Source organism: Fukomys damarensis, unplaced genomic scaffold (assembly GCF_012274545.1).
Source record: "Fukomys damarensis isolate Sample0158 unplaced genomic scaffold, DMR_v1.0_HiC HiC_scaffold_17, whole genome shotgun sequence".
Classification (NCBI taxonomy): Eukaryota; Metazoa; Chordata; class Mammalia; order Rodentia; family Bathyergidae; genus Fukomys; species Fukomys damarensis.
This window is the reverse complement of record NW_022900929.1, coordinates 24,073,047-24,100,897: the sequence shown is the minus strand read 5'-3', so window position 1 is coordinate 24,100,897 and position 27,851 is coordinate 24,073,047. Positions and strand designations below refer to the sequence as shown.

Below are 27,851 nucleotides of genomic sequence, written 5' to 3'. Positions count from 1 at the left end.
GAGTGCTTGCTTTGGCAGCACATATACTAAAAATTGTAGATAGGGCTGGGGATTGAGCTCAGTGAGTTCAATCCCCAGTACCAAAAAAAAAAAGGGAGAAAACTGGCTTTTCCCACTCTCCTACTTACTGGATACTTTCTTAATCTTTGAAGTTGAAATTTCTGAGAATCTTTTGTCTACTATGTGGGGCTAAAGCACTGTGCATGTGTGCGTGCGTGTGTGTGTGTGTGTGTGTGTGCGTGTGTGTGTGTGTGTGCGTGTGTGTGTGTGTGTGCGTGTGTGTGTGTGTGTGCGTGTGTGTGTGTGTGTGCGTGTGTGTGTGTGTGTGCGTGTGTGTGTACGCGCGTTGTCTCCCGCCCTCCCTTCCTTTATCAGCATGGTTTTCTTCATTCATTTCTTCAGTTATTACTTGAGCATACTATTTTGTAGAATGTGGACTTTTGGAGACTGTGTTCCTTGTCTGCCTTGATCACTGTTGTATCCCCAGAGCATAGCTATAGTATACTAGATGCCAAGTAAATTTGTCAAAAGAATACAGGTGGTGTCTTTTTCTTTCTTAAATTCCTATTAGCAAGGTCAATCTGAACTTTCTTATATTTTTTTCCTTTCCTCTTACTAATCTTTTCATTCTTTTGATTAGAGTTATGGGATAACTCATTTTTTAAATGTCACCAATTTTTGTTAATATTTCATATGCTATTTTTGCTTCTATTGCTCTTTTAAATTTGGCACATTATGTTTTTTGTCTTTTTTGTTTTTTAGCTGCAATTTCACTGTTACCCAGGCTGGCCTTGAACTCATGGGCTCAAGTGATTTTCCTGCCTCAGCCTCTTGAGAAGCTGGGAGTAGAGGCACATGGCACTATGCCCAGCTTGAAAATCTTTTCATCTTTAAAATCTTTCCTCACCTTAGATTACTAAATTCAAGATGATTTACCAATATGAAAATCTATCATTGAAAACATGAAGTATTGCCCATTTTACTACTTTTCTATAGTTGATTCTAGCTTTTTCATTCATGTGTTTATTTTGGTGGTTCTAGGGATTAAACTCGGCTTTGTACATGCTAGGCAAGTGATGTACTGCCAAATCATTGAATTCTACCTGCAGCCCCCCTGTTCCAGTTACATTTGAGACTTAGACTTTTATATCGCTCTTCAGCTCTAGCTTTTTTTGGGGGGGTACCGGGGATCGAACTCCGATCGTTGCGCTTGTGAGACAGGTGGCAGAACCACTGAGCTAAATTCCTGGCCCAAGCTCTAGCATATTTAAAATTCAATAATTAGTTTTCAAAAGCACTTGAACCAGAAATAAGAGGGAGTGTCCATTTGTTTCATTAACAGTCTTACTTTATTTCAATCACTTTGATGCAGTATTAATCTGTAGCATCACAGCCAGGCGTGGTGGTGCACACCTGTAATCCCAGCACTTGGGGGTGCTGAGGCAGGAGGATCACCAAGAGTTTGAGGCCAGCCTAGGTTACGTAGTTCAGGAACAGCCCAAACTACAAAGTGAGGCCCTGTCTTAAAAAACGAAACAAATGTGACATCACAATATCTGCAGTAGTACATATAAAGTTAGGCTTGAAAAGGTTTTTATTTGCAGATTCTTGTGTGGGAATATTCTATAGACAGTATTGGCTTCCTGATTTCTCAAGACCCTAGAGGGTAGAAACTAAACTGGAAAGAAAAAAAAAAAGTAATCAAGCACAGCTTGAAGACAACGGTCCACTTTTGAGAGGACTGCAAATCGAGTGTGAAAGAACTGGAATTTTTTGTTCCTGGAGACTCAGATAAATGAGAGTCCCTCTTCTCGAGTCCAGGCAAATGCTAGACACAGATGCCATCAGCAGGCCATGAGGGGGTAGGGAGGGCACAGTTCATAGCCTGCATTTTTGACTGAGGGGGACCATCAGATTTTATGTGGAATGGAAATCTGAAATATTTGGGGTAATAGGAGATTTTAACATATGAGTTTTAAAAAAATTACAGAGGAATGCTTAAGCACAGGTTGGAAACTTTAAGTTTGTATTGATACCAAGAATGTGGTATAGGAGTGAAAAATGAAACTAATGTATTTGCCCAATATAGGTGATTTGAAGGAAAATTAAACTAAGAAAATGCCTTATACTCATCCTTAGTTTGGGTACATGACTGCCTGAGGCCTCGTTACTTTTCACATTTAATGTGAGATTGAACCTTAAGACCTAGTAAAAGTGGGAGCTTTCAGTTTCTTCCCTCATACCTGAAAACTTCTTGGCAGCAGTATTTCTGGTGGCTTCAGGCATCCTCTTTCTGGTCACTAGCTCGATAGAGTCAAATAGACTCACTTTCCCTTTCCAGAATGACCCTCGGTAGACCTCCTGGTATTCAGTTTTGATTACTGGCAATGTATATATTGCCTCTGTGAATGCTACTGTGTTAGTTTAGTCATGGAGAAAAAATTCTAATATTTTCATGACATTAACTAGACCAATCCAAAGATCTGCCAGCCATGTGTTTTAATTATTTTTTCAAGTTCGAATTTACTTGAACTTCAGGGAGCCTGAGATTAGTCAGAACATTTTGTTACTCTGAAGACAAAATTTTTGTTGAGCCTATTTACCTAAGATGAATTTTTTAAAAAGAGAATCTTCCTTCACTGGTCATCCCCTACCCCTGAGAAAAGTTTCAGTTGACAGAACTCTGGGTTAAATATGAAGATGTGCCCCAGTCCCAGCTTTTATTACTATGAAAATAAGCAAGTAGTGTTACTTCTGTTAATTCTTCTGGTAATTAGTGGCTACGACTACTCTGTGAAAATACTGACATTTCATATTTTATTTTTCAAATTTCTATATATTAGAGGTGTATTTCATCTGTTGATAAAAACTAAAGATAAATGCAGGTACTTAAGGCCACCCCAGTGTTTCTCAAACTATGGAAAAGGCAGGGTTTTAAAAATTGCTGATCCTAAAGGAAGAAAATGGAAACAAAGTCTTCATAAATAGGAAAGGGTGGAGAGGGGAAGGGAGGCTAGGGGAATGGGGAAAAAATAAGAACCAAGATTTGCCATGTAAAGGTACAAGATGCCAATGATGAATGTAACTATATTGTGTATCTAAAATGTACCAATAAAGATTCAGTTAAAAAAATTTAAAAAATTGCTAATCCATTGTAGGCTGATATATTTGTAAAATACTAAAAATAAATAGACATGCAATATATAAGTTCATCTAGTTGGGATCAAACTCAGGACCTTGTGCTTGTGAGGCAGGCACAGCGCCACTGAGCTAAATCCCTGACCCAACAAGTTACATTTTAATAATAACAATGAAACAACATGAATTATAAATTTTACATATATGGTCATATGTATAATTGTTGTGATTGTACTTGAATAAAAAGTTAGGAAAGAACAATTCTTTGTATTAAAGACCCAAGACATACTTTGGACAAATACTATTCCATCAGTATTTAAAGTCTTGGGCTGAGGATTTAGCTCAGTGGCACCTTGCCAAACTGTCAAACGCAAGGTCCTGAGTTCGATCCTGGTACCGAAACAATAAAAGTCTTTAATGTGACAAATGAGCTAGCTTCTTAACTTATCTAGGTTGGACTGAATGCAGCATTCGTCTTAGCTGACAATTGTGTTAGTTATTTTTCTCTCATTGCTGAGACAGAATACCTGACATTTAAAGTTGAAGGGGAAAGGGTTTATTTGGCTTTCAGTTCGTAGAGGTGCCAGTCCATAATCGACTGGCTCCAAGGCAAGGGTGGCAAACAGGCATCACAGAGGAGAAACAACATGGTGCACACTAGCAAAATGAAGCATGAGCACTTCACTGCATCTTTCTGTCCCTTTTATTCCATGCAGGCTGCAGAGTCCTGAGGTTAGGGCCATGCCAAACCACTCACGCATAGTAGTTTAATAACTACGCATTGTTAACCCAGAAGCACACATTCCAGATTCAGCTACCTCTGACTGAATGAGGCTTTGGGGAGACATCGAGGCTCAGCCATAACAACAATAGGTAGCCAGGCTTTACACTGATTTAACAATATAAGTGGAGAAACCATCGTTACTGAGTTATGTTGTTGGGAGTGGAAGAAAATCTTAAAAACCATTTCATCCAACTCAGGTTTTTCATTTCACATTTTACAAAATAAAGCAAATGGTGCCATAGTCTCAAATGTACCTTTTAAAGCAGTAGCCGATTCGAGCAGCTTATTCAGTGATTAATTTTAGCTGAAAGGAATGGATTTGAGCCCTTTAAATTTTATGTGGTTAGCATTTGGTTGGAAAGTTAAATTTAAAATTCTTCTATTACATTTTGAAGATATATGGTGTTAACTTGTGGAAACTCTACCTTAAAGCTTTTGTTTTCATACTTTAATTGCTATTGAAAAGCCTGTTGCATTGTTTTCCTTGTAAGGAATTATTGAGATCTTTAAAAGTACTGAAGCTGTTAAGCAAATTGTTACCCAGTTCACATCTTTTAAATGGAACTAGGAACCAAACTGTGTGTGTGTGTGTGTGTGTGTGTGAGAGAGAGAGAGTGTGAGAGAGAGAGAGAGACAGACAGACAGACAGACAGACTCAGGATTGAACCTTCTCACTGAACTATATCTCCGACTTTTTAAAAAAATTTTATTTTGAATGAGGGTCTTGGTAAATTGCTCATTAGCTCAGGTGAGCTCAAACTTTCAGTCAGTCCTCCTGCCTCAGCCTCCCAGAGAGCAGGGATCATAGGTGTGCACCACTATGCCCGACCAAAAATATTTAGTTTTGTAATTCAAATTTTCCCTCGACAACCACTTTTTAACTTTAATTCATTAATATATTACACTTATATAAAATATCCTTTCTTACTAGCACATAATAAAGAGAGCAGTCACTAATGTTTTAGGACTTTTCATGATTTTTATTATGACATTAGACATACTATTTAGTTCAACTGACTTTTTAAATATCAAAATCTTGTCAGGGAAAACAGCAATGTGTGATTTTCTCTTCAGTACAAGCTCCTTAAACTAGAGAATCACTCCTTACTGTGTTCTTGATTTGCAGCTGTGCTGTCAGAACATTCTTTTGCACAGAATTCCACACCGCTTTTGTTGCCAGTGTCCTTCCCAGTTTTACCTGGTTCAGAGCTGCTTTTAGCTATAAAACAGAACAGGAGTGACACCTGTGCAAATGTGAAGTGGGACAGTGAAAAAATCACTTTGTAAATTTTGTTTGGTAAGTGGGGTCTTCTGTCATCAGTTTCTAAATATGGCAAGCTGTGCTGTCATTGGAAAGTGCACACTTACCCAGTATTTCCAAGAACACAGTTTGATAATCATAGCTTTTTCATTTTAGAGATCCAAAGTGTTCTGATAGCCTGTAAAGCAAGTATTTTTGAATGAAATGCTGATCATCTGCCCTTTTTGTTAGCTTTTTAATTTAGTACTCTTTCAAAGAATTTGTGTTTTGAGCTATTTCTGTACATTTTAATCTTTAAATATCCCTTCAATTTTTATGGTTTTCTTGCTCCCTTAACCAGTACCGATCTATTTCTGCAGTTAACACATTTACCGTCAGTCCCAGTTCCCTTCTGACCCCAGGAGGTGAGGGCTTCCTCTTTGGTCTTCTCTCACAGATCACTCCCCCTGTCCTCAGTTGGTTTACTGCATTGAGGCAGTGTGTCCTTTGCATTAGAAGCATGCTGAGAAATCTACTGAAGCTTGTTTGTCCACATGTAAGTTTGATTTCTCTAGTTTAGCGTTAAATTATAAATTAAGGGCCAGGGATTTAGCTCAGTGGTTCTGCCGCTTGCCTTGCAAGTGCAAGGACCAAGTTCGATCCCTGGTACAAAAAAAGAAGAAGAAAAAACAAAAACAAAAACAAAACAAAACAAAACAAAAAATATATATATATACAGGTTTACGCATACAGTGTTTGTATTGGAGGTCCTAATACTTTTAGGTAGTGGACCAAAAAACCATAAAATATCACATGTAACTTTATTGTGCCTGAAAGCTATATGCATTTGCCACCTGAGTTTGACAAGACCTGGTTCCATGTTTACTCTGTAGCAAGACAAGGCCCCCCCTGACCATATGCTTGGATGGCATGGCAGGGGCAAACTTGAAGAAGTTTCCACACGCATCTTTTCAGTTCCTGAACTGGTCTCACCATGAATTCATAACAAATATTCACAGACTAATGTTGCTTTGTGGTCCCTAGTCTGAATGGTAGTGCATTAGATGATTGTATCATCCTCAAGGAAGTTATGAGCTTCAGGTGCATAATATTTAAGACTAGAGATACTATCATAGTGAACCTTTTAGAGATGAGTGCCCAAATTGCAACCTAAAACCTGCTTGTCACGGAGTGCCAAACACTGCAATTAAACCTGAATACTGAGGTCTTAGTTTAGAAGAAACTACTCATACATTAATATCTTTTGGGGGTTTTTGGGGGGGTGTTGAGACAGGGTCTCATTATGTAGTTGAGACTGACCTGGAACTCACTATGTAGCCCAGGCTGGTCTCGAACTCATGGCAATCCTTCTGCCTCAGCCTCCCGAGTGCTGGGATTACAGGCACGCGCCACCACGCTTGGCAATATCTTTTGTATTAAGAGAAAAACAACACCCATGCTATAGATTTGTCCCCACTGCTATAGAAGATAGTTGTGCTGGGATGGTGGCCCACTCCTGTAATCCCAGCGCTTGGGAGGCAGAGGCTGGAGGATCACTGTGAGTTCAAGGCCAGCCCTGCACTGTAGAGTGAGTTCAAGGGTGGCCTGAACTACATATCAAGATCCTATCTCTAATTAATTGATTAATTAATTTAAAAAGAAAATATATAAGATATTTTTATGAATAGATTCATTATATAAAAAGTATATTTTAGTATAACAACATAGAATTTTAATTTTCTGTTTCTTTACATATCTCATCACAGACCAGTAACAAGCAGTTGAAGGATCAATACCAGCCCACAGACCAGATTTCAAGGAACACTGTGGTAGATACTTCTCCTTATACTCCAGATTTTACTCCTTATACATGTTGGCCAGACTGGGTATGTCAGATAGCTGGGGACTGTCCATGGCAAAACCTAAGAGTATTATATGGTACCACTGTTTCCACAGTTCTTAGGTGTGTCTGTAAGAGTCCATCTTGGCTGCTGCTAACTAGAAAAACTTAAATTTGGATAGAACATAAATCATATCCTTTATTTTGGTAATGCACAATTTGGTTCAGATGTGGTTTGTTCGAGTTTATCTCCGCAAGGGTCCTGTGTTGGAGGTTTCTTCTCAGTGTGGGATCTTGGGATGTGTGGTGGACTTTTAGGTGGTGGGGCCTAGAGGGAGGTCTGTCAGCCAGTGGTGTTCTGTCCTTGGGAGGGATCAGGATAGTCCTTGTGAGACTGAGGTACTGCTCACGAAAGTTGAGTTGTTAGATGACCAAACCTAACCATAAATCATCTTCTGGCTTTCCCTCTGGCCTTGTGATTTCTGTCTCTTATCATCTTATCACCAGAACCCGAATCAGTCTTGGACTTTAGTGCAAACTGACCTAAATAAGTACCAGCTTTCATAAGTATCAGCTTCGAGAATTTTATTATAGTAATTAAAATAGACTGATGCAGGCAGTGAATCTTACAGGTCAGTCTTTGCAAAGTTATTAGTTCCTTTCTAGAACCGTTGCACACAGATACAGTGTCACATGCCTATAATCCCAGAACTCTGGGAGGCTGAGGCAGGAGGAGTGCAAGTTTAAGCCCAGCATGGGTAACTTAGAGACTTAGTGAGACTCTGTTTCAAAAAATAAAAGAAGGGCTGAATATGTAGCTCAGTGTGAAGGCTCCAGGCTTAATCCTCAGTACAACAAACAATGCTTACCCCCCCCCCAAAAAAAACCCCAGACCCTTCTGCACAGACCTTCTAGGAGGAGATCTGTACTTGCCGTTTCTTGAGATAATGTAGAGGCTTTGCTGTTATTAAATTAGTGCTTGTCCACCCAAATCTTCATATACATAAAGTCCTATGGTTCCAAAAGAGGGAAAAAATGACACTATCAACCAAATAATGGGATAGACATTCTGAAGCCTGGTTGAAACACTATCAATGAAATTACTAGGGAAAATTTTCCTGTGGCTATTTACTTGATGTGGCTTTTTGTGCCAAAGTAAACTTTAGGGCTTCCTCCAGTACTGGGGCTAGAGGAATTTCCATGGCTGCTGAAATGCAGAGCTTGAAGGATCTTAGGATGGGTCCTTCATTCACCTTGGACTCCAGTCTGCCCTTGTGTCTTGAGAGTGCCATTAGAAACAGTTACACGCAACCGGCTTGGGTTTGATGCCGATCTCTTGGTTGAGTGATTATGAGAAGTAAATCTGGGGCTGGGGATTTTGCTCAGTGGTTCCAGTGCCTGCCTAGCAAGCTCAAGGACCCTAGTTTGATCCCCGGTACCAAAAAAAAAAAAAGTAAATCTGGCCAGCTATCCTCAAATATGTTTCGCCACTTCTTCCTGACACCTCTTTTTTTATGCCACCTTTCTTAACCCTTCTGTAAACTCACCTGCACCCTGAGCTGTGTTGCTTGTACAGTGCAGTCCTCCCTTGGCAGAGCTGCCCTCCAGGCACTGCTTTTGAGCTGCAGCTACTCCTGCAGCCCCTCACCATGGCGTCCAAAAGGCAATGGTGGCTTTTTTTTCCCCATGACTGTTGACAAGATTTCCACCTTCATACATACTTACACTTTCCCTCCTGAGATTTATGCCTTTTCATTTCTTAAATAAGTTTGAACATTTCCTGGTCTGTTCTTTGTTGCTATAACAATCTTTGAGATTGGGTGCTTTGTAAGGAGTAGAAATTTATTTGGGCTCACAGCTCTGGAGCCTGAGAATCCAAGGCTGGGGGCTGCATCTGGTGAGGGTTCACCACATGGTGGGAGAGAAGATGGGGAGCAGGGCTGGAGGAGGAGCAGGGGGGCTCCCTGGGCCCCCCCAGCTAATCTGCTTCCCCTCTCCTGATGACTCCAGCACCTCTGAGAGCAGCCTCTTGGTGCTGCCTGGGGCGTTTTGGTGAGGCAAAAACACATCCAACCCTTAGCGAACTTTTCTTTCTTTCTTTTTCTTTTTTTTCCCCTCATTGACAAACTTTTATTTCATTACTACTTTTAGGCTGCTCTGTTATTTCCATTCTTAGGATTCCCTTGCTTGCTTCTACTTATTCTCCATCTTTGCTTTGTAATTCTTTTTTTTTTTTTGTATCAGGGATCGAACTCAGGTCCTTGAGTATGTGAGGCAGGCGGCAGAACCACTGAGCTAAATCCCTGGCCCTTTGCTTTGTAATTCTTGATGTGAGCCTATTTCCAGCAGTCAATTTTACTTCTCTTAGAGTCTTGTTCTGTTTACAGAAGGAGTATCTTCATAAAGTAAATTAGTTTTGCTCTTGACTCTGTTAGGAGAAGATAAGAGTTTTACCAATCTAGAATAGTTTTTTTGTTAACAATGAAGTCTTTGCTTGAGAGTTCCCATACAATATAGGTAAGTTCACATTCTGTTTTTTTTCTGGGCATAGGTTAGTTTTTTATTTTCTTTTTTATGAGGTATTTTAAAAAAATTTTTTTTCTGGAGAACTCCAAACATTTACCCAAAGCAGAATATATAAAAGTTGACCAGATAAGTATCAAGTATCTCATGTACTCATCACATAGAATTAACAGTTAGCAACTTGTGACCTATTGTGTAGCCTTGTCCTTTTTCTTGGATTAGTTTGAAGAGAATCTCACACACAGTATAATTTTTTCCTGGAAACAGCCTGTATACCCATCCACAGATGATTGGGTAAAGAAAACAAGTTATCTGTATATAATGGAATACTCTTTGGCTGGCTTGCTTGCTTTTCTTTCTTCCTTTCTTTTTCTTTCTTTCTTTCTTTCTTTCTTTTTCTTTTCTTTTTTCTTTTCTTTCTTTCCTTCCTTCCTCTTTTCTTTTTTTCTTTTCTTTCTTTCTGTGCCGGAATCAAACTCAGGGCCTTGCACTTGCCAGGCAGGTGCTAAGCCACTGAGCTGCATCCCCAGCCCCCAGCTTGGCTATAAAGAAGGACAAATTTGAGACATTTGCAGGAAAATGGATGCAGGTGGAAAATACAATGTTGAGTGAAATAAACGAGGCACACAAATATAAATACCGTATGTTATCTCTCATCTGAGTATGGCAAAGTACAAACTAAGAAAAAGGAAGGATAGAACCTGACAAGGAGTTGGATCTCTTGCAGATGGGAAGAAGTCCAGGGACCAGGGTGAGGGGTGAAGAGAGGGGATTGGAAATAGGTGAAGAGATGCGACATACGAGGTCCTCATAACCTCAGTGAATATGGACATTACATGCCATAATCATGAACTAAGATTAATATTAGCAAGAAGAATGAAAAAGGGGAAAGAACTAGAGGAGTGAGGGAGGGAGAGGGATTGAAAGGGATTTAAAGAACCAAGCTGTATTATGTGCAAATACCAGCTCCCCACAATGATTGTAAAATGCATGTACTGCAGAGAGGTACTCATAAAATTTAGAAAAAGATGATGATGATAATATATATCATTTTGTATTTCAGTATTCATTTCCAAAGGGGAGGTGTTCTTTTTTAAACTTAGTCACAATACCATTATCACATCTAGAGAAAATCTTAATGTCCAATTGGTAGTCAAATTTCATTTCATAAATATTTGTTTGTTTTGTTTTTTTGTATAGGATCTTGCTATGTATTCCAGACTGGCCTTGAACTTCCTGTGTAACACAGGCAGGCTCAGTGTCATGGCTATCATCCCGCCTCAGCCTCCCGAGTGCTGGGATTACAGGCATCTACTACCATACCTGGCCCATTATATTTATTTTTATATTTTATATTTTTTAAGAAAAATTTTAATTTGTTTACACAAGGATCAAGATAAGAACATATAGAGCAATTGGTTGATAGTGTCTTTAATCCATAAATTCTCCTTCCATCTGTGCACCCTTTGCAGCTTATTAAATAAACCATTTTTTTGTCTGATAGTTTCCTATGATGAGGTTTGCGTTTGGGGATAGGGGCGAGGCTACACCTTTTTTTTTTAGTCAGGTAGTTATCATTTGATGTTCAATGTTTAAACCATTTGTTTATTAAGTATTGCAAAATAGTTAAATTCTGTCACTTTTCATTTATTATCTAGAGTGGTTGTATGAAGAGAAACCTTCCTTCGTCAACTATTTAGTTACCCAGTGTTACAGTCTGTATAGAAAAGGCAGGATAAGTACATGATTTTTCAGCCAGGGGGTTGAGGCAAAAAGATCTTGAGGCCAGCCTGGGCTACATAGACCCTATCTCAAAAAAACAAAAATAAAAAAGTACATGATTTTTTCTTTATTTCCCATTTAAAAACAAAACCGAGTTGCTTCCCTAGCATTTGCAGTATAACCAGTTAGATTGCATCATTATGAATTAATAGAATTTCAACATTAAATTCTGCAGTGTATTATGATCATTCATCTTACTAACCTTGAAACAGTGCTGCTTGATTTTATGTCCTTTTGATTTGGCTTCAGCAGCCTTCCTTGCATAGCTTCCTTGTTGTCTGGCATGACCAGGTGCTTTGGATATTCTTCCCCACTTCCTGCCCCTACCTAAGACCAGTCAACTCTCTGAGGGACCCTAGTTTCTCTTGGGAAAATGGAAATAGAAGACCATAATCTGGCTCTTATTGCTACTGACTGGTCTGTGTTTGAGATGTAAGAAATTTCTTTTTTTTTTTTTTCTTTGTCATACTGGTGATCAAACCCAGGATCTTCACACTGAGTTTCATTGCCAGCCCCTAAAAATTTTTTTTTGAGACAGGACCTCTGCTAAATCACTGCATTGGCTAGGCTGAGCTTGAAATTGTGATCCTGCCTCAGCTTCCCAGAGAGCTGGGATTACAAATGAGTACTACCATGCCTGGCAGAAATACTCCCAGTTCAGATTCAGGGCTATAGTTGTTTTATCTATTATATCTTATACTTTTCTCCTGCACCAAGAGTAGCAGATCTCAAGGATATTAAATGATTTTAGAATATCACATACTGTAATTAGGCATTATTCTTCCACTTCACAAAGTGAGACTTTTTCCTCAGCAGCAATTGACTCAACTAGACAAGTTTCCTTGCTGCTTTCTCACACCCTTTTTTCTCCTTATCCCTCTGTTCCAAATCTAACTGGCAATGAAATCTTAATTTTAATTTTTGAGACAGGATCTCGCTATGCAGTTCAAACTGGCCTCAAACTCACAGCAATCCTCCTGGCACATCCTCCCAGGTTCTGGAGGTACAGGAGTGTGCCACCATGCCCAGCCCAATGAAGTGTTTTTTGTTTTATTTTGTTTTTTGTTTTGGTACCAGGGATCAAACTCAGTACCTCACATTTACCAGGCAGGTGCTGTGCCACTGAGCTAAATCCCCGGCCCCCAGTGAAGTCTTATGAATTGGACTTTAATGTTTCTCCTCTCCATTCCCTTCTCTTGGCACCCATCCTCACTATGTTGATCCAGGCCCAGGCCTTCATTATCTCTTTGTTTCATCCCCTCCATTTTGCCTTTCTCATGGCTGTGAAATGGAGTTACTGGTCAGAAGTAGTTATTGCCAGCTAGGTGTTGTAGCATATGCCTGTCATCCCAGCTATTCAGGAGGCCAGGGCAAGTGTGAGGCCAGCCTTGGGCACCTTAACAACACCCTGTCTCAAAATAAAATCAAAAGGCTGAAAATGTAGCTCAGTGGTAGAATGTTTAGTATCCATAGGCCCTTAATTTAATACCCAGCACCCCCGCCAAAAAAGCCTTTGCCTACATAGGATGAGAAGAACCCTATGAGTCTCTCTGATTTGTCTTCTGTCTGCCTATCTTTATGTAACACACCGTACTGTAGCCATCTGAAATAACTTAGCACTTAGCCAAACTTGTATTGCTCTGCCTTTGCTCAGCTACAGACTCTGTCCCAAATGCTCTTTCCTCCCTCATGATAAATTTTCCCCAACATTTTATTATGTTCCAGTATCTGCTTAAGGCTGCCACAGGCCTCACTTCTGTCCACTGCTGAAGGCTCTCTTCCCCTCAGAGTGCCGTGGACTGGGCCCCAAAACCTTCAGTACCTACATGGGCCTTTGTGGATCGCTCATGATCTGAACTGAAACACCAACAACCACTAAAATTTCTTCGAGTAATTTTAGCATATCATGAACTGGAGTTTATTTTCTTTCAAACTAATTGCAGATCCAGTGAAAGAGATACACAGATTTGAAGCCTCTTCCTCTGAATTTGGACAAGTACACTGTGTAACCCAAAATTCTTTTAAGATATAATATAGTGGTTCTCAATTACAAGTGACGGGCTGGCAATTTAGCTGTGTCACCACTTCTGCCTTGCAAGCACAAGGTCCTGAGTTCAAACCCCAGTACAAAAAAAAAAAAAAAAAATTACTCAGTTACAAGTGATTTTGCCTCTCAGGGCACAGTTGACAATGTGTGTCTGAGAGTTGGGGAGAGGAGCTGGATGAATAGTGACATCTAGTGGGTTGAGTTCAGGGATCACTACAGTGACACTTTCTCAGTAGTGTCACTGTTGAGAAACTTTAATAACCCGGAAAAGTGTCACCATGCTTCTTGCCAGCCGATTCCCTTCCTCCCAGATGTAACCATTGGGATTTTTCTTTTTCCACTACAGTTTTGCTTACTCTGGAAGATAATATAAATGGAACCAGACATTATGTACTTCATGGTAGCTTTGCTTATAAAGGCAACATTACCTGTAACTCTTCAGAAAAGAAAAAGTTTTTCTAATCCATTATAAAAGAAATCTCTTTGTAGAGTCTCAGATAATAAGAACTGCTTACTTATCCCCGACAGCTCTGCTGGCTAACAGTCATGTGTTTGTTAGTCACATAGTTAACATTTATCAAAGTTTACTGTTGATGTCACTCAGTCTCATGACTTTAAATACAACTGCATACTGATACAAATCCCAAATTTTTATCTGTAGCTTACACGGCACACTCATCCATTCAGTGCTTATTGCCATCTCCACTGGGATATATAAAAGGCATCTGTCTCCCACATGAGATGTAAACTCCACAAGGTTACAGGGTTTTATTTCATTTATTATTGTCTTCCCAGTACACAGTACAGTACCAGGCAAATGGTGGGCACAAAGTGTCTGCCTGGGTCCCTGTCACATGCTAGGCCCTGTGGGGCATCGGGTGAGTAATTGCTGTTGCCTCAGGCTCTGTGGGAGACACAGTAATTGACTGAACCTGAGAGCTCGGGGTCACTGGCTGAGATGAAACCTCAGGAAAGGAGCTTGGCTGGAGGCAGGTGTGATTAGGAAGCTGACCGGAGGGTGGGGAGGCCTCCCTGGCCAGGTGTCAAATGTGAGGATTTGGAAAATGGAAGTATAGTCTCTCAGGGAGTATATGCCCTTGCTCATTACTGCTGGTTTCCCTTCTTAGTTAAAGATGAGTCTTTCTAGGCATACATCACTTTTGTTATTCTTTGATTTGTGCTATTATACTTTTATTTCCACCCCTACATTTACTAATCAGTTTCTTCTAATTTGGAGGAATTGATTTGCAGTTGTTTTTTAACCTTCTGAGATTGATACTTGGAGCATTAATGCATGCATTTGTGGCTATAAATTCCCTCTACATATAGATAGAGTTAGCTTCATCTACTAGTTTTTTTTTGTTTTGTTTTTGTCTTTTTTTTTTTTTTTTTTTTTTTTTTTTTTAAATGAGTAGGAAACACTTTATTAAAAGAAAGCTCCTGGGTCAGGGATTTAGCTCAGTGGTTCCGCTGCCTAACTTGCAAGCACAAGGACCTGAGTTCGATCCTCAATACCCCCCACCCCCAAAAAAAGCGAGAGAGAGTTTCTGAGAGGCAGCAGGAAGAGTGTGCTGCTGCTGCTGCAGAGGCTCTTTGTCTACAATAAAATCACATCACAGGTTACCTCCAGTCAGTATAATCAACCTGTAGGATTTCAGGTACAGCTGCTTAGCTAATATTGGTCCTGTAGAAACCCAGGGTGTGTAGCAAGGGGGCACAGCACGGGAAGAACAAAGGCGATTCTGTGAGGTGTCCAGACTGAGGTTGTACTATAACTAGCACCATCTGGTTCAGTGCTCCAGAACAAGGTAACACTTAGACAGATGACCAGAACACTCTGCCCCTCCCTCCAACCCCTATTGAATCTCTGGGAAGATTTTCAGTATTCTTAGGAAATTGTCAGCTTAAGACCTATCTAGGCACACATGGAGATAGACTTGCTTTATCAGTTCCAGCCAACTTCAGCTCTTCCTCAGCATTCTTGTGGAAAGGAAGCCAGGCTCCTGGCCTCCTGGGGATGGGGGTCTGCATATTCTGTCACTTCTTTTGGGCAGAGGAGGGGATGTTGGCTGTGTGCTCAGCAGAAGTTAGTTTGGAGAAGTTGCTTATCTCTCCTGTTAATCTCATATCTCATTGGGGCCTTCCTTACGTTACTGTAAATACCTAGCTGTTGGTTCAGCAGATGTTGAGGAATGAAGGAATGAAGTTTTGAACCATAAGAGGAGGTTAGGGGAGTTTTACTGGGAATAGGAATGGATCCTGTGTTTCTAGGAGGGGTCCCATGTGGGTGGCCTCTAATAGTTATAGGTAGCATTTTTAGTAGGTTTTCTGTAGCTCTTTTACATGATCAATTACTGATATATGTGTATTTAAAAACATTAGGATTTCTATTTTTACACATTCTCTGTTCATTTTTAAAAAACGTTTCCTCGCCTTCTGTTGGATTACTCAAACATCTTTTATTATTCCATTTCCCCAGCACATTATATATTCATTTACTTATTCAGAAATATTCATTTCCTTTTCTTTTAGTCATTACCCTGAAGGTTAGATAGATCATGCATCCTTGGCTTACTGAAGTCTAGTATTAATAGTTTTAGCACTTTTCCATCAGCACATGGACCTTGGAGTATTTATCATTTTTTATTCTCATACTTTCTGTGCCGTTATTGTCTTTTTGTGGGGCGGGGAGTGGATCCTTGGGCGTCATGGATGCTTAGGCAAGATATGTAAGCCCTCTGCCACTGAGCTACATGCTCAACATTATGTAAAATTTAAATTACAGTAAATCCCTCACTTACCAATGACTTGTGTTCCAGGAGAACATTCATAAGTCAGATTTGTTCATGTCCAGCAAAGTGAATCTCACATATTATATCTGTGAAAGTGTGTGCCACGATTGTTCCTAAGTTAAGACTTACTGTATACATTTATTAATCACCTAAGACATTGATTATGCTTTACATAGTTAATATTCATTTAGTAGTTTGCATATTTTACCTTCCCACATCATTCTCCACCCTGAGTAGTGGTATTGAACCCAGTACCTTCATACTGAGCTGTACCCTTAGGTTGGCCTCAAACTTTTGATCCTCCTACCTCAACCTCCTGAATAGCTGGGATTATAGGCCAGTGCACCCAGCATTCTATCATCCCAGTGCTGCTTCTGGGGTAATTTTTTTTTAACCTGAAAAACTTTTTATTTAGTATAGATCTTCTAGTAAACAAGCTTAGTTTTTTGTTTTGTTTTTGGTACCAGGAATTGAACTCGGGTCCTTGCTCTTGCAAGGCAGGCCACCGAACCACTGAGCTAAATCCCCAGCCGAACAAGCTTAGTTTTTATCCATTTGGGAAGAAAAATTTATTATTACCTTTATATTCAAATGATACGTAGATTTGACTGTAAAATTGTAGGTTGGTGGTTCATCATGTTAGCTTTTTGGTGTTAATTGCCTTACTGTTTTAACTTTGAGAGTGCCTCCCTCTTTTAAAGATGTGTGGTTTTTTTTGTTGCCTGAAGTTCTAATACATTGTGTCTGCCTGGGTTTTTCTTTATGTGCCTCTTTGGGGCGTTGTCTTCTAAAGTTGTGACCATTATCTGTCTGTTGAATACTGGTCCTGATGAGGTGGAGCCTTCCATCACAGGGGAGGGTAGCTGATGTGCTCATTAATCTCGGAGCTGAGGTCTTGAGAAGATGCGTGCAGTTAGGATGGAGAGGCTTTGTGGGGTGAGAGCACCTGTGTGGTGGGAGCGGCAGTAGTCAGGGCTGGGTTTCATCGCACTTAAATTCACCTCAGTGTTAGTTACTTTTCTCTCATTGCTGAGACAAAATACCCAATACCCAAATTTAAAAGGGAAGGGGTTTATTTGGCTTACAGTTTGTAGAACTTTCAGTCCATAATCGGCTGACTCCAAGGCTGGGATGGCATACAGGCATCACAGAAGAGAAACAACATGGCACAGGCACAAGGCAGCAAAGGTAACAAGGGGATTTAACAACATCTTTCTGCCCTTTTTGTCTTATTCAGACTACTGGGATTGGGTGGTGCGAAACCAGTCACTCACATGTAGTGGTTTAGTAATCAGGCACCCTTAACTCCAGCATGACACAGTCCAGGTTCAGCTTGCTCTGAAAAAGAAAGTCCCACCTCATCCACATGAGGCTTTGGGGGACACCTAAACATAAACCATAACAACCCCCAAGGAGCAGAAGTTCTGGAGGAGGAAGAGAGCACCGAAGCCATGAGAAGGGAAAGAAAAATAAAGAGGTTTTTTTGTTTCCTTGGCCCTGACAAATGAGTATTAGACCAAAAAGTGTCCCAATCTGAACAGGCTGCAAATGAATTAATGTTGGAGAAGAGCTAAAAATGGCAGAGAAGTTTTTGTTTTTGTTTTGTTAAGTTAAAAGCTTATTGATCAATGAGAAGAAATTTCAGAGGATACAGCTGAGCAGTATGGGAAGGAAGGGAGAGGAATGAGCAATTTGATTTTAATGGAGAGTACAGAGCAGTGAGACTCATGTGGCAATGGATGACTTCAGAAGTGCGGCTGCTTGGCAGTGACAAGGACAAAGGACGATGTGAAGCAGAGTGAGCTTGGCCCGATTTCCTGCCACAACCGCTAACTGCGTCTGCAGGTGTAGCCCCGACACATCGCACAGCACCTTCCTCAGGCTTTCTTGTGTGTTGGGACTTAGGTGCCTGTAGCGTAAGGTTGGTCACCTGGCCAGCACGGGCTTCCCAGCAGGACCCTGTTATCTGCTGCCTTCATGTGTGGCTCGCTAAGGCTGAAAATAGCAGCTTCCCAAGGGTCTTCAAGGGTTTGAGACTTAAAAACCCAGTACTGTAGCAGATAAGGACCAGGATGAATGAGGCAAATTAAATCCCAGTTGTGAGGCCTCTGGTAGTTACACTGGAGCAGTTAGCAGCAAGTTAGTCTTTGCCTTCTGTTCTTTGTAGTTGATTAACCTGGAACTCACTATGTAGACCAGGCTGGTCTTGAACTCACTGCGATCCTCCTGCCTCAGCCTCCCAAGTGCTGGGATGATAGTCATACTGCTCAGACACAGAATTACACAGCTAAACTATAAAGGATCAGGTAGCAGATATCTTAGGGTTTATGGGCTGTGTGATCTTGCATTGTTCTATTATGGTGAGAAAAGAGCTAGCAACAGAATGAGCGTGGCTGTGTTCCACTTAAACTCTATTTACATTTACAAAAAGTCAGTGGGCTAGATTTGGTCATGGGTTGTAGTTTACCAGTCCCTGTAAAATAAAATCTCCAGGGCATTTTTTCACTGGAATCACTGTCAGACTTTTACAGTATAATTTCATAGTAAATTTTTGTATGGTACATAATCTTCAGATTTGGTGAAAACTTATTTTTGTAAATGTGGTAACAATCAAATTGGTTTTATCTATATGGATTTAGTGTTGATTATGTCTCCTCATTCTTTTAAGTCATGATTAATCATGGCATAATTGTCAAATCTAGTTAGTAATTTTACTTTATATTCTATTAACATGTTTGCAACAGGGCCATCATTTGTGTGTCCCACTGCTGGGCAGCTCTGATCCTAATACGTTAGGTTCCCACCTGGGACAATTGTGCATGTACCACTGCTGGTTCAAGTCAGTGGGAATGTGTTACTCTTATATTTAGAACTTGATATTGGTAGTATAGTCTTCCTAAATTCTATGATTGTGTTCTCTCCTGATACGCCTACTGTGGTAGCCCATTTCAGTCACCTTCACAGATTACTTCTCTTAACTTCTGGTGCTCTCTAGGATTCCATCTGTAATCTTTCCTGCTTCTCTTCTCCTTCCTACCCCTCCTCCTTCTCTTCCCCTTTTCATCTTTATTCACTGACTGTGAAGTTAACTGTAGTATCTTTTTAATTAATTAATTAATTAATTAATTAATTTTTTGAGATGGGGCCTTACTATGTAGTTGAGACTGATCTGGAACTCACTATGAAACCCATGCTGGTCTCGAACTCAGCAATTCTTCTGTCTCAGCCTCCCGAGTGCTGGGATTACTTACATTCGTGTGCCAACATGCCCAGCTCTGTAGTATCTTTTTTAGATGACCATATCAGATCAAAGAAACTTACTTCCCTTCTGTGTGTGTGTGTGTGTGTGTGTGTGTTATCATGGACAGGTGCATAATAAATTACACTGATAGATTATTGGAACTCAGGACCTTGTACTTACAAGGCAGGTGAGGCACCGTTGAACTAAATCCTCAGCCCTACACTGATAGATTCTTTTGTTTGTTTGTTTGTTTTGAGACAGGGATTGAACTCAGGACTGTTGAACCAGCCTTGCATTCCCAGAAATGATCTATTTGGATATGATGTATTATCCTTACTGTATATTGCTGAATTTGATTTATAATGTTTTGTTGAAGATTTTTATTTCTGTTTTCATGATACTGATCTGTAGTGGTCTATTTGTTTGGGGTTTTTTTCTTGCACTGCCTTTGTCTGATTTTTATATTAGGGTAATGCTCATATTACAAAATGAGTTGAGAAGTGTTCCCTTCTCTTCTATTTCGTGGAAGGCAATTGCACAAAATTGGTATTATTTCTTATGTATTTCATAGACGTAGTCTGTGAAACCAAACCATCTGGACTTGGAATATATTTTCTTTGAAGATTTTGAAGTATTGATAAGGCTGCTCAGTTTCTGCATTTCCTTTTGAGTCAATTTCAACATATTGGCCATTTTCATGTAATTTGTCAAACGTAAGAGCATTAAGTGTAGTACTCTCTTGCCCTCTTAGTGTGTGTGTGACTGTAGTGATACCCTTCCTTTCACTTTGATATTGATACCTGTGGTACTGTCTTTTTCTTTGTTTTTCAGAAGTTTATGAGTAAAGCTAGGCTAGAGGTTGACTCATTTTGTTGATTGTTTAAAGAACTAGTACTTGATTTTCTGGATTGTTTTTCTGTTTAAAATTTTATTTATTTTTGTTCTAATACTAGTGTTTTGTTTCCTTTAGGTTTAATTTATTTTTCTAGTTTTCTGAAGTGAAAGCTTAGAGTAATAATTTCTTCTCTAATATAAGCTTTTTAATACTATAAGTTTCCTCTGAACCCCACTTCATCTGCATATTCTTTAATTTGCCCAAACTATTTTCTAATTGCTAACATCTTTGATGTGTGTGTTTACATGTATATATGTACTGTGTGTGTGTGTGTGCACGCGTGCATGCGTACATACGTACACATATGTATGTACTGGGATTAAACCCAGGGCCTTCACACTGAGCAAACATCTCCCCGCTTTGAGACAATATCTTGCTAAGTTGCCTTAGTTGGACTCAATCTTAGGATCCTCTTGTCTCAGCCTCCCAAAGTGCTAATACTTAAGGTATGTACCACCACACCTGGGTAGTGATCAGTGGATTTTTAAATATTTAAGTTTTCTAAACTGATACGTAAAAACAGAAAAATTGTACCTACTTGTAGGGTAATGTGGTGTTTCAGCACATGTATCCATTGTATAATGTTTAAATCAGGGTAAACATGTCCTTAAAGCATGGATTTTTTTTTTAGAAGTATGTTGTTTAATTTCAAAATTATTAGACATTTCCCAGGTATCTTTCTGTTACTGATTTCTTTTGGTTTTTTGAGACAGGGTCTCACTATGTAGTTCAGACTGCTCTGGAACTTACTGTGTAGCCCAGGCTGGTCTCGAACTTGCAGTGATCCTCCTGCCTCAGCCTCCCAAGTGCTGGGATTACAGGTGTGCGCCACTATGCCCAGCTCTGTCACTGATTTCTAGTTGATTTCCATTATGGTTAGATATGCTTTGTATAGTTTTTTTTTGTTTTTTGTTTTTGTTTTGTTTTGGGTTTTTTTGTTCCAGTTATTGAACTCACACTTTTGAGGCAGGTTATGAAAACACTGAACTAAATTTCTGGTCCTTTATAATTTTAATTATTTTAAATTTGCTTTATTAGGCTGGAGGTATAGCTCAGAGATAGAATACATGCTTAGCATGTGTAAAACCCTGAATTTAATCCCCAGCACCCTACACAATTTTTTGGTTAAATTTTGTTTATATTTATGTATTGTTTGCCATATGGTCTCTATTGAAGAGTGTTCTGTGTGTATTTTAAAGGAATGTATGTGCTTCTATTGTTGGGTGGAGTTTCTATTAATGGCAGATTGTGTTAGTTAATAGTTCAATTCAGGCTGTCTGTGTTTCTGATTTTTTTTTGTCACCATATTATATCAATTACTGAGAAAGATATTGAAATCTTTAAGTATAATTCTTCATGTATTTATTTGGGGTGGTGTTGTTTGAGACAGGGTCTTGCTCTGTATTTCTGGGTACTTGAATTCACTATATAGCCCAGGCTGGCCTCAAACCTGTGGCTGTCCTCCTCCTCCTCCTCCTCTGCCTCCCAGTGATCGGATTACAGGTGTGCCACCACACCCAGCTTGTGGATTTGTTTTCAATACATGTTTGTACTACGTAACTATTGCATTCTTCATGAGAAGTTGATATGTGTACATGACATATCTTAATTCCTTTGTTTTTTACCCCCCCACCCCCACCTTTTGGTTCCCTTTCCATATTCAGAAGCTTCATCTCTTTCTTATTTTCTTTTATTTTGCTCTTTATTTATACTTTGGGTTTCTCATATAAGAGAAATCATGTGATATTTAAGCTTGTGTGTCTGATTTATTTCACTTAAAATTATGGTCTCAAGGTGCATTCCTACACATGACTCAAATTTCTTCTTTATGGCAGACTAGTACTCCACTGTATACTTTCCAGTTTTTTCTTTTTTTTTTTTTTTTTTTTTTTTTTTTTTGGTACTGGAGATTGAACTTGGGCCCTTTGCACTTGCAAGGCAGGCGGCAGAACCATTGAACCAAATCCCCAGCCCTTTCCAGCCTTCTTAACCCTGGCTTATTTTTGTCTCCTGATCAGTGTAAGGGATCTTCCAGTGATGAACCAGGGTGGTTTTCTTATTCTGTATTATTTTTAATATTTTGCTTATGAGTTAAATGTATCAACATTTGCATTTAAAACTAGCACCATATAATATTTGTGCCTGGGAGAGAATCCACAGATTGTTTCAATCTTTTCTCTACATTGTAGATGGTCTCTCCAACATCTTTTATCTTATAATTTTCCTGTCAGTTCTTTCCTGATTATCCACCTCTCTTTCCCTCCCCCAATTTCCCCTTTTCTTTATCAAGTTATTTTCCAGTATCTGGATAACAACATAGATGAACCTTGACATTATACTAAGTGAAATAAGCTAGTCACAAAAATACATCTCATAAAAACAAAATGCAGTGATAATCACCTTTTCCAGGAGATAATATTGTACATGCCAGTCTACTTTGTGAGTTGACTTGCTTACAGTTGTATTACATGCAGTTTTGTTAACTGTATTGGTTGCATTTATCAAGCATGTAAGTGGTCACTGGCTGAAAATGCAGGAATGGTCATTGGATGTCACAGCAGATGTACATGTAGGAAGAGCGAAGCGCTGGACCCAGGAGACCAGTGACCTAGCCTTGTTTTGGAGGCTGGATCCCTCCACACCTGGCTGTCCTGTGTTTCTTGCACCTGGGCAGGGCATCATGGCTGAATAAGAAGAGACTGAGCAGAGTTTAACTGGGAAGAGGGAAGCAACCTATGGAGATGGGGTGTGGAATACCCAGGTGTATCCATTTGCCTAAATCATATAGTTGGATTTGTGCCTTAAATTATGTAATTTTTAAATTATTTACTTATTTATTTTTAAGACAGGGTCTCACTATGTAGTTCAGACTGGCCCTGAACTATGTAGCCCAGCCTAGCCTCGAACTTGCAAAGATCCTTCTGCCTCTGCATCCTGAGTGCTGGGATTTCAAGCATGCACCACCACACCCAGCTCAAATTATGTAAATTTTACCTTAAAGAAAAGAGTTAAAAAGAACCATTGAGGGCTGGGGATTTAGCTCAGTGGTTCCACCGCCTGCCTCCTGCCTTTGAGCCCTGTATCACAAAGAAAAAAAAAAAAAAAAAAAACATTTGAGAGGTGAATAGGCAGAGGTGGAGCTGAAACCAAAAGGTACTTTCTGAAGCGGGGTGATGAGTACATGGAGGTTCATTATACTGTTCTCTGCACTGTGGATATATGCATTTGAAGCTTTCTGTAAAGGCTTTTGAAACCTCACCGTGTATGTCTTTGATAAAGTACTGTATTCATTTTGTAAGTTACTGCATTGTTTCAAGGAAAACATTCATGTAGTCCAATGTAATTTTGGCAGTTTGCCCACTTATTTCCATTGCCAAAGGCAGTGACTTAAATATGAATTCCTGCTTCAGTTGATGAAGTTGAGAAATGTGTGTGGTTTCTCCCAGGCTGTGCTCTTGCCCCCAGTCTGGTCTTTACGCCATCACTAAGAGGGATCATAAGTACACTTATCTCAGGAGCGCCACCCATTGCAGTTCAAGTAAAGTGCACATTTCCTCATGGCCTGCATCCCGGCCCCCACACTTTAGATGGTTACACTTGTCTGATTCTCCTATTGACTCCCCTGACCAGTGCGGGTCAGCGCAGGTGGCTTTCTTTTGCACACTTTGGCTCACTCCTACATCAAGGCCTTTGTGTGTGCTGCCCTCATGAGACTGGCTTCTCATCATTCAGTGAGGGTTGGATTTGACGTGGTTTCTGAGTAGGGCCTTCCCTGCCCTCTAACTAGACCAGCTTCCTCCCTGTCTGTCTGTCTAGAGCAGCTGGCCTCAGTGTAGCACACAGAACATAGTCACAGTGTCACCAGGAACATTTTCTGTTTTATACTTTTGGGGGGAAGTGCAGAGTCTTAGACCCACTGAACCAAGACCTACATAGGTGACTACACTTGAACATGTGCAGAAGTGGGGGTCTGGTGTTGTGGCTTCCCCTGGCTGGTTTTCTGTGTAAACTGTAGGTTTGTCTGTTCCTAAAGGTCATTCAGCCACTTGTTTTTTCCTTGCCTAACTAGAATGTAAGCTCCACAAGGGTAGCACATCCTGTGTCTGGCGTGTTCACACGTGGATTCCCAGCGTTGTGCAGATTCTGCACTTGTTGTAGAGTCATTGTGCATTGAATGAGTGAGAAGATAAATGAGTACAGTGGAAACCTTCATGTTCTTTGAACTGTAGCACTCTATACAATAAAAGTCTTCACAGCTCCACTTGGTTGTAAAATTGTATTCTTACCTTTCAACATTATCATAAAGGGTTTTGAATCTTTTTCTTGGCTATAAATACTATTAAACCTGTGTGACTAATACAGGTCCTTTATCCTCTTTTTCAGGCAGTGTGTCTTCAGAACCCGAGTTGAGGTTTTATTAGAGTGCATCTCTACTAACAACATCATAACTATTTGTTTTCTTTTGGGTATTTAAAAAGTACTCCCATTCAGAGTTAAATAATCTTCAGAGCTTTTCATTGAAAATAAATATTAGTTTGATATCAAGCTTCATTAAATCAATTTAATAGTCCTTTTTTAAAGCAAGAAAGTAGGATTCTCAAAATGTTAAGTTAAATGGAAGATTTCCTGTTAAACATTTATAAGAGCATATGATATATCACATTTTTATTTGAGATGTTTCTTGGAAAGAGCTACAGTTTCTGATACTGTCCTACATATCCTGTTCCAAAGATATGTTCCTTCATGCATAGACTGGTGAAATTTCCAGGAAACAACTTATCAGTCTGAGTACTTTGAATGAAGTCACTGGACAGCTTACACTGATAGCTTTCAACCCCCAGGAACTTTTGGTCATGGCTGAAGGCATTTTTGGTACTCACAGCTGTGGCAGAGGAGTACTATTAACATCTAGTATTTAGATAGGCTAGGGATGCTCTTGACACTCTGTAATGCACACACACACACACACACACACACACAATAATTTGGCAGAATAGGTTAGTGGTGCCTCTAAGAGAGCTTGGCTTGAGAGGCTGCCTGCAAATGCTAAAGCATCAGAACAAGAACACTTTGTGTTGCCTTCAGGAAAAGAGAATGTATAGAAAAGGGCCACTTGTAGAGGTTCAGATGGGTATATTAGCTGTTTTACATATGTTTATATTAGATTGTTGTTTTTAATCAGCTGTGATATAGAAATCTAATGATTGGTTTCTTTGTGGGTCAACAGTTTGTTAGAACAAAAGATTTTTAAGAAATTTGGCAATTTAGTTGACTTTAGAATTGGATAACATTCTCAAATAATTTTACATTTTTAAAAATAGGGAATCATTAAAATATAGGGTTACTGGTTTTCCTTATTTTACAGATGGGGTCGAGGATTTGGTCTTTTGGGTTCCATTTTTGGAAAGGATGGTGTATTAAACCAGCCAAACAGTGTCTTTGGACTTATATTTTATATACTACAATTATTACTTGGTAAGTATTTATTTAGCAATACAAAGATAAATTTGTTATATTCCATGAGTACTTTGTGACTTTACTCTAAAGTGTATATTAAATACAGACATGTTAATTAATTTAGAACCATTAGTTTGTAGCATATTTTTATGTTGTGAAAACATGATGCACTAAAATTTTTATGATGATAATGTTGAAGTTGGTATCAGCTGATGTTTAATCATGGATAGTGTCACCTCATAATGTCCAGGAAAGGCAGTCCGAACAAGGAAACTGCTACTCGAAATAATCTCTGCAAACTTTTTTTTCTTACTGTAGACTCTATAGCTATTTTAAAATATCATATATTAAGGAAACATTAATAGTAAACCATATTCATAATTCCACCACCTTTACATATCCACTATTTCCTTTGTCTTCTACCTTTTTTTAAAACAATACTGGTGATCAAAACTAGGACCTACTGAGCTACATTCTTAGCCCTGTGTTGTTTTTTAAAATACAATTATGTGAGCTCTTATTTTTAATGTGGTATTGTCTTCATAAGTATTTTGTTACTGTTGGCATCTATAACTCACATTTTTTATTTTATAGATAATGCTGCAGTGATCAGTTTTGCTTAAAGCCAACCCTCCTCTTCCTCCTTCCTCTCAGAATTATTTTCACAAAATAAATTTCCAGGCAGGAGGTTACTGAATCAAAAAGCATAGAAGTGTGTGTGTATGTGTGTGTGTATGTGTTTTGTTTTGTTTTTTTTGGTACTGGGGATCAAACTCGGGACCTTGCGCTTGCGAGGCGGGCAGCAGAACCACTGAACTAACTCCCTGGCCCTGTGTGTACATGTTTTATTTTGTTTTGCTTTGATGGTACCAGGGATTGAGGCCATGACATTGTCACTGAGCTACGTCCCCAGCTCTTTTTTATTTTTTATTTTGAGACAGAATCTTACTGAGTTGCCCAGGCTGAGTTCTAACTTGTGATCCTCCTGCTTCAGCCTCCCAGAATGCTGGCATTATAGGGATGCACTATCATACCTGGCTTCTTTATGGATTTTTAATCAACATTACCAAATTGCTTTCTCCCTAGTTGTCTAGTTATCCTGAAACTTCATCCAGTCTTCTTTTTTGATACTGGGGATCAAACTCAGGACTTTGTGTTTGCAACCAGTCTTCATTTTTAAAATGTAGTCTATAAAATTTCTAATAGTTACATATTAGTAGCCATTATTTTAATTCTACTACATTTTAATTTCCATGTATTGTTTTAGTCATTGGGATCCTAATCCATTCTCATTTGTTGCAAATATTTTACCCATTCTTTATACTTACATTTTGTGTGAATTTTTATTAAGCTTTTATGTTTTTACAGGTAAATCAGTCTATTTTTGCCTTTGCATATTAGCTGTTAATATTTTATTCCATTGTCTGTCAGTTCTTCTGTGACTTTAATTCATCAACATATAATTAATTCTTCTACCTGAAATTCATTTTTGAGACAAATTGTGAATGTGAATTTTCCTGAATAGTCCTACTAAGTTTTTCCAGTTCTGTATCTGTATGTTATTTATCCTACAGAAACATAAATATGTATACACAAGGATATTCATAGCACTACTGTTCAAAATAGCAAAAACATGGAAGTAGCCTAGAACTAGGTAATGGTTGAATAAATTAGGACACATCTATATTAGAAAATACTGTATAACCATTAAAGGAAAAGTAGGTCTTTATATGTATGCTAGAAAGATGAAGACATTGTTCAGTGAGAAAAACAAATTGTGGGTTAATAGATACAGGGTAAATATATATTTATATGTGTGTGCATATATATGAAAAGGATCTGGGGGTTGGATGGGCAGATTGACTTTTAATTCAATATACTTATATTGTTGGGTTTCTGATAAAAACTGTAAAGTATAAACCCAAATGCAAGGGAATAGTTTATTTCTCTAAATAGGAAAGAGCCTAAGAAAAGCCTTGGACAATATTAATTTGGGGAGCTAGAGGTGAAACTGTCAAATTTCTATTTGTAATATGAATATGTTACTTTAATTACTTGCTGTTTACTTATTTTAAATGATAAGTAGTGTTTCCATTCACATTTTCTGAAGTG

At 39.1% G+C, this 27,851-nt stretch overlaps 1 protein-coding gene across 1 annotated transcript in view; it reads left to right on the top strand.

Moving 5' to 3' along the window:
* Positions 1 to 27,851, top strand: part of Vkorc1l1 (vitamin K epoxide reductase complex subunit 1 like 1) — a 68,616-nt gene that overhangs the window by 34,619 nt on the left and 6,146 nt on the right. The window contains exons 2-3 of the mRNA XM_010625074.3: positions 7,017 to 7,048; positions 25,648 to 25,757. Of these exons, the coding sequence (XP_010623376.1) occupies positions 7,017 to 7,048; positions 25,648 to 25,757 (142 nt within the window). The remainder of the gene's footprint in view (positions 1 to 7,016; positions 7,049 to 25,647; positions 25,758 to 27,851) is intronic.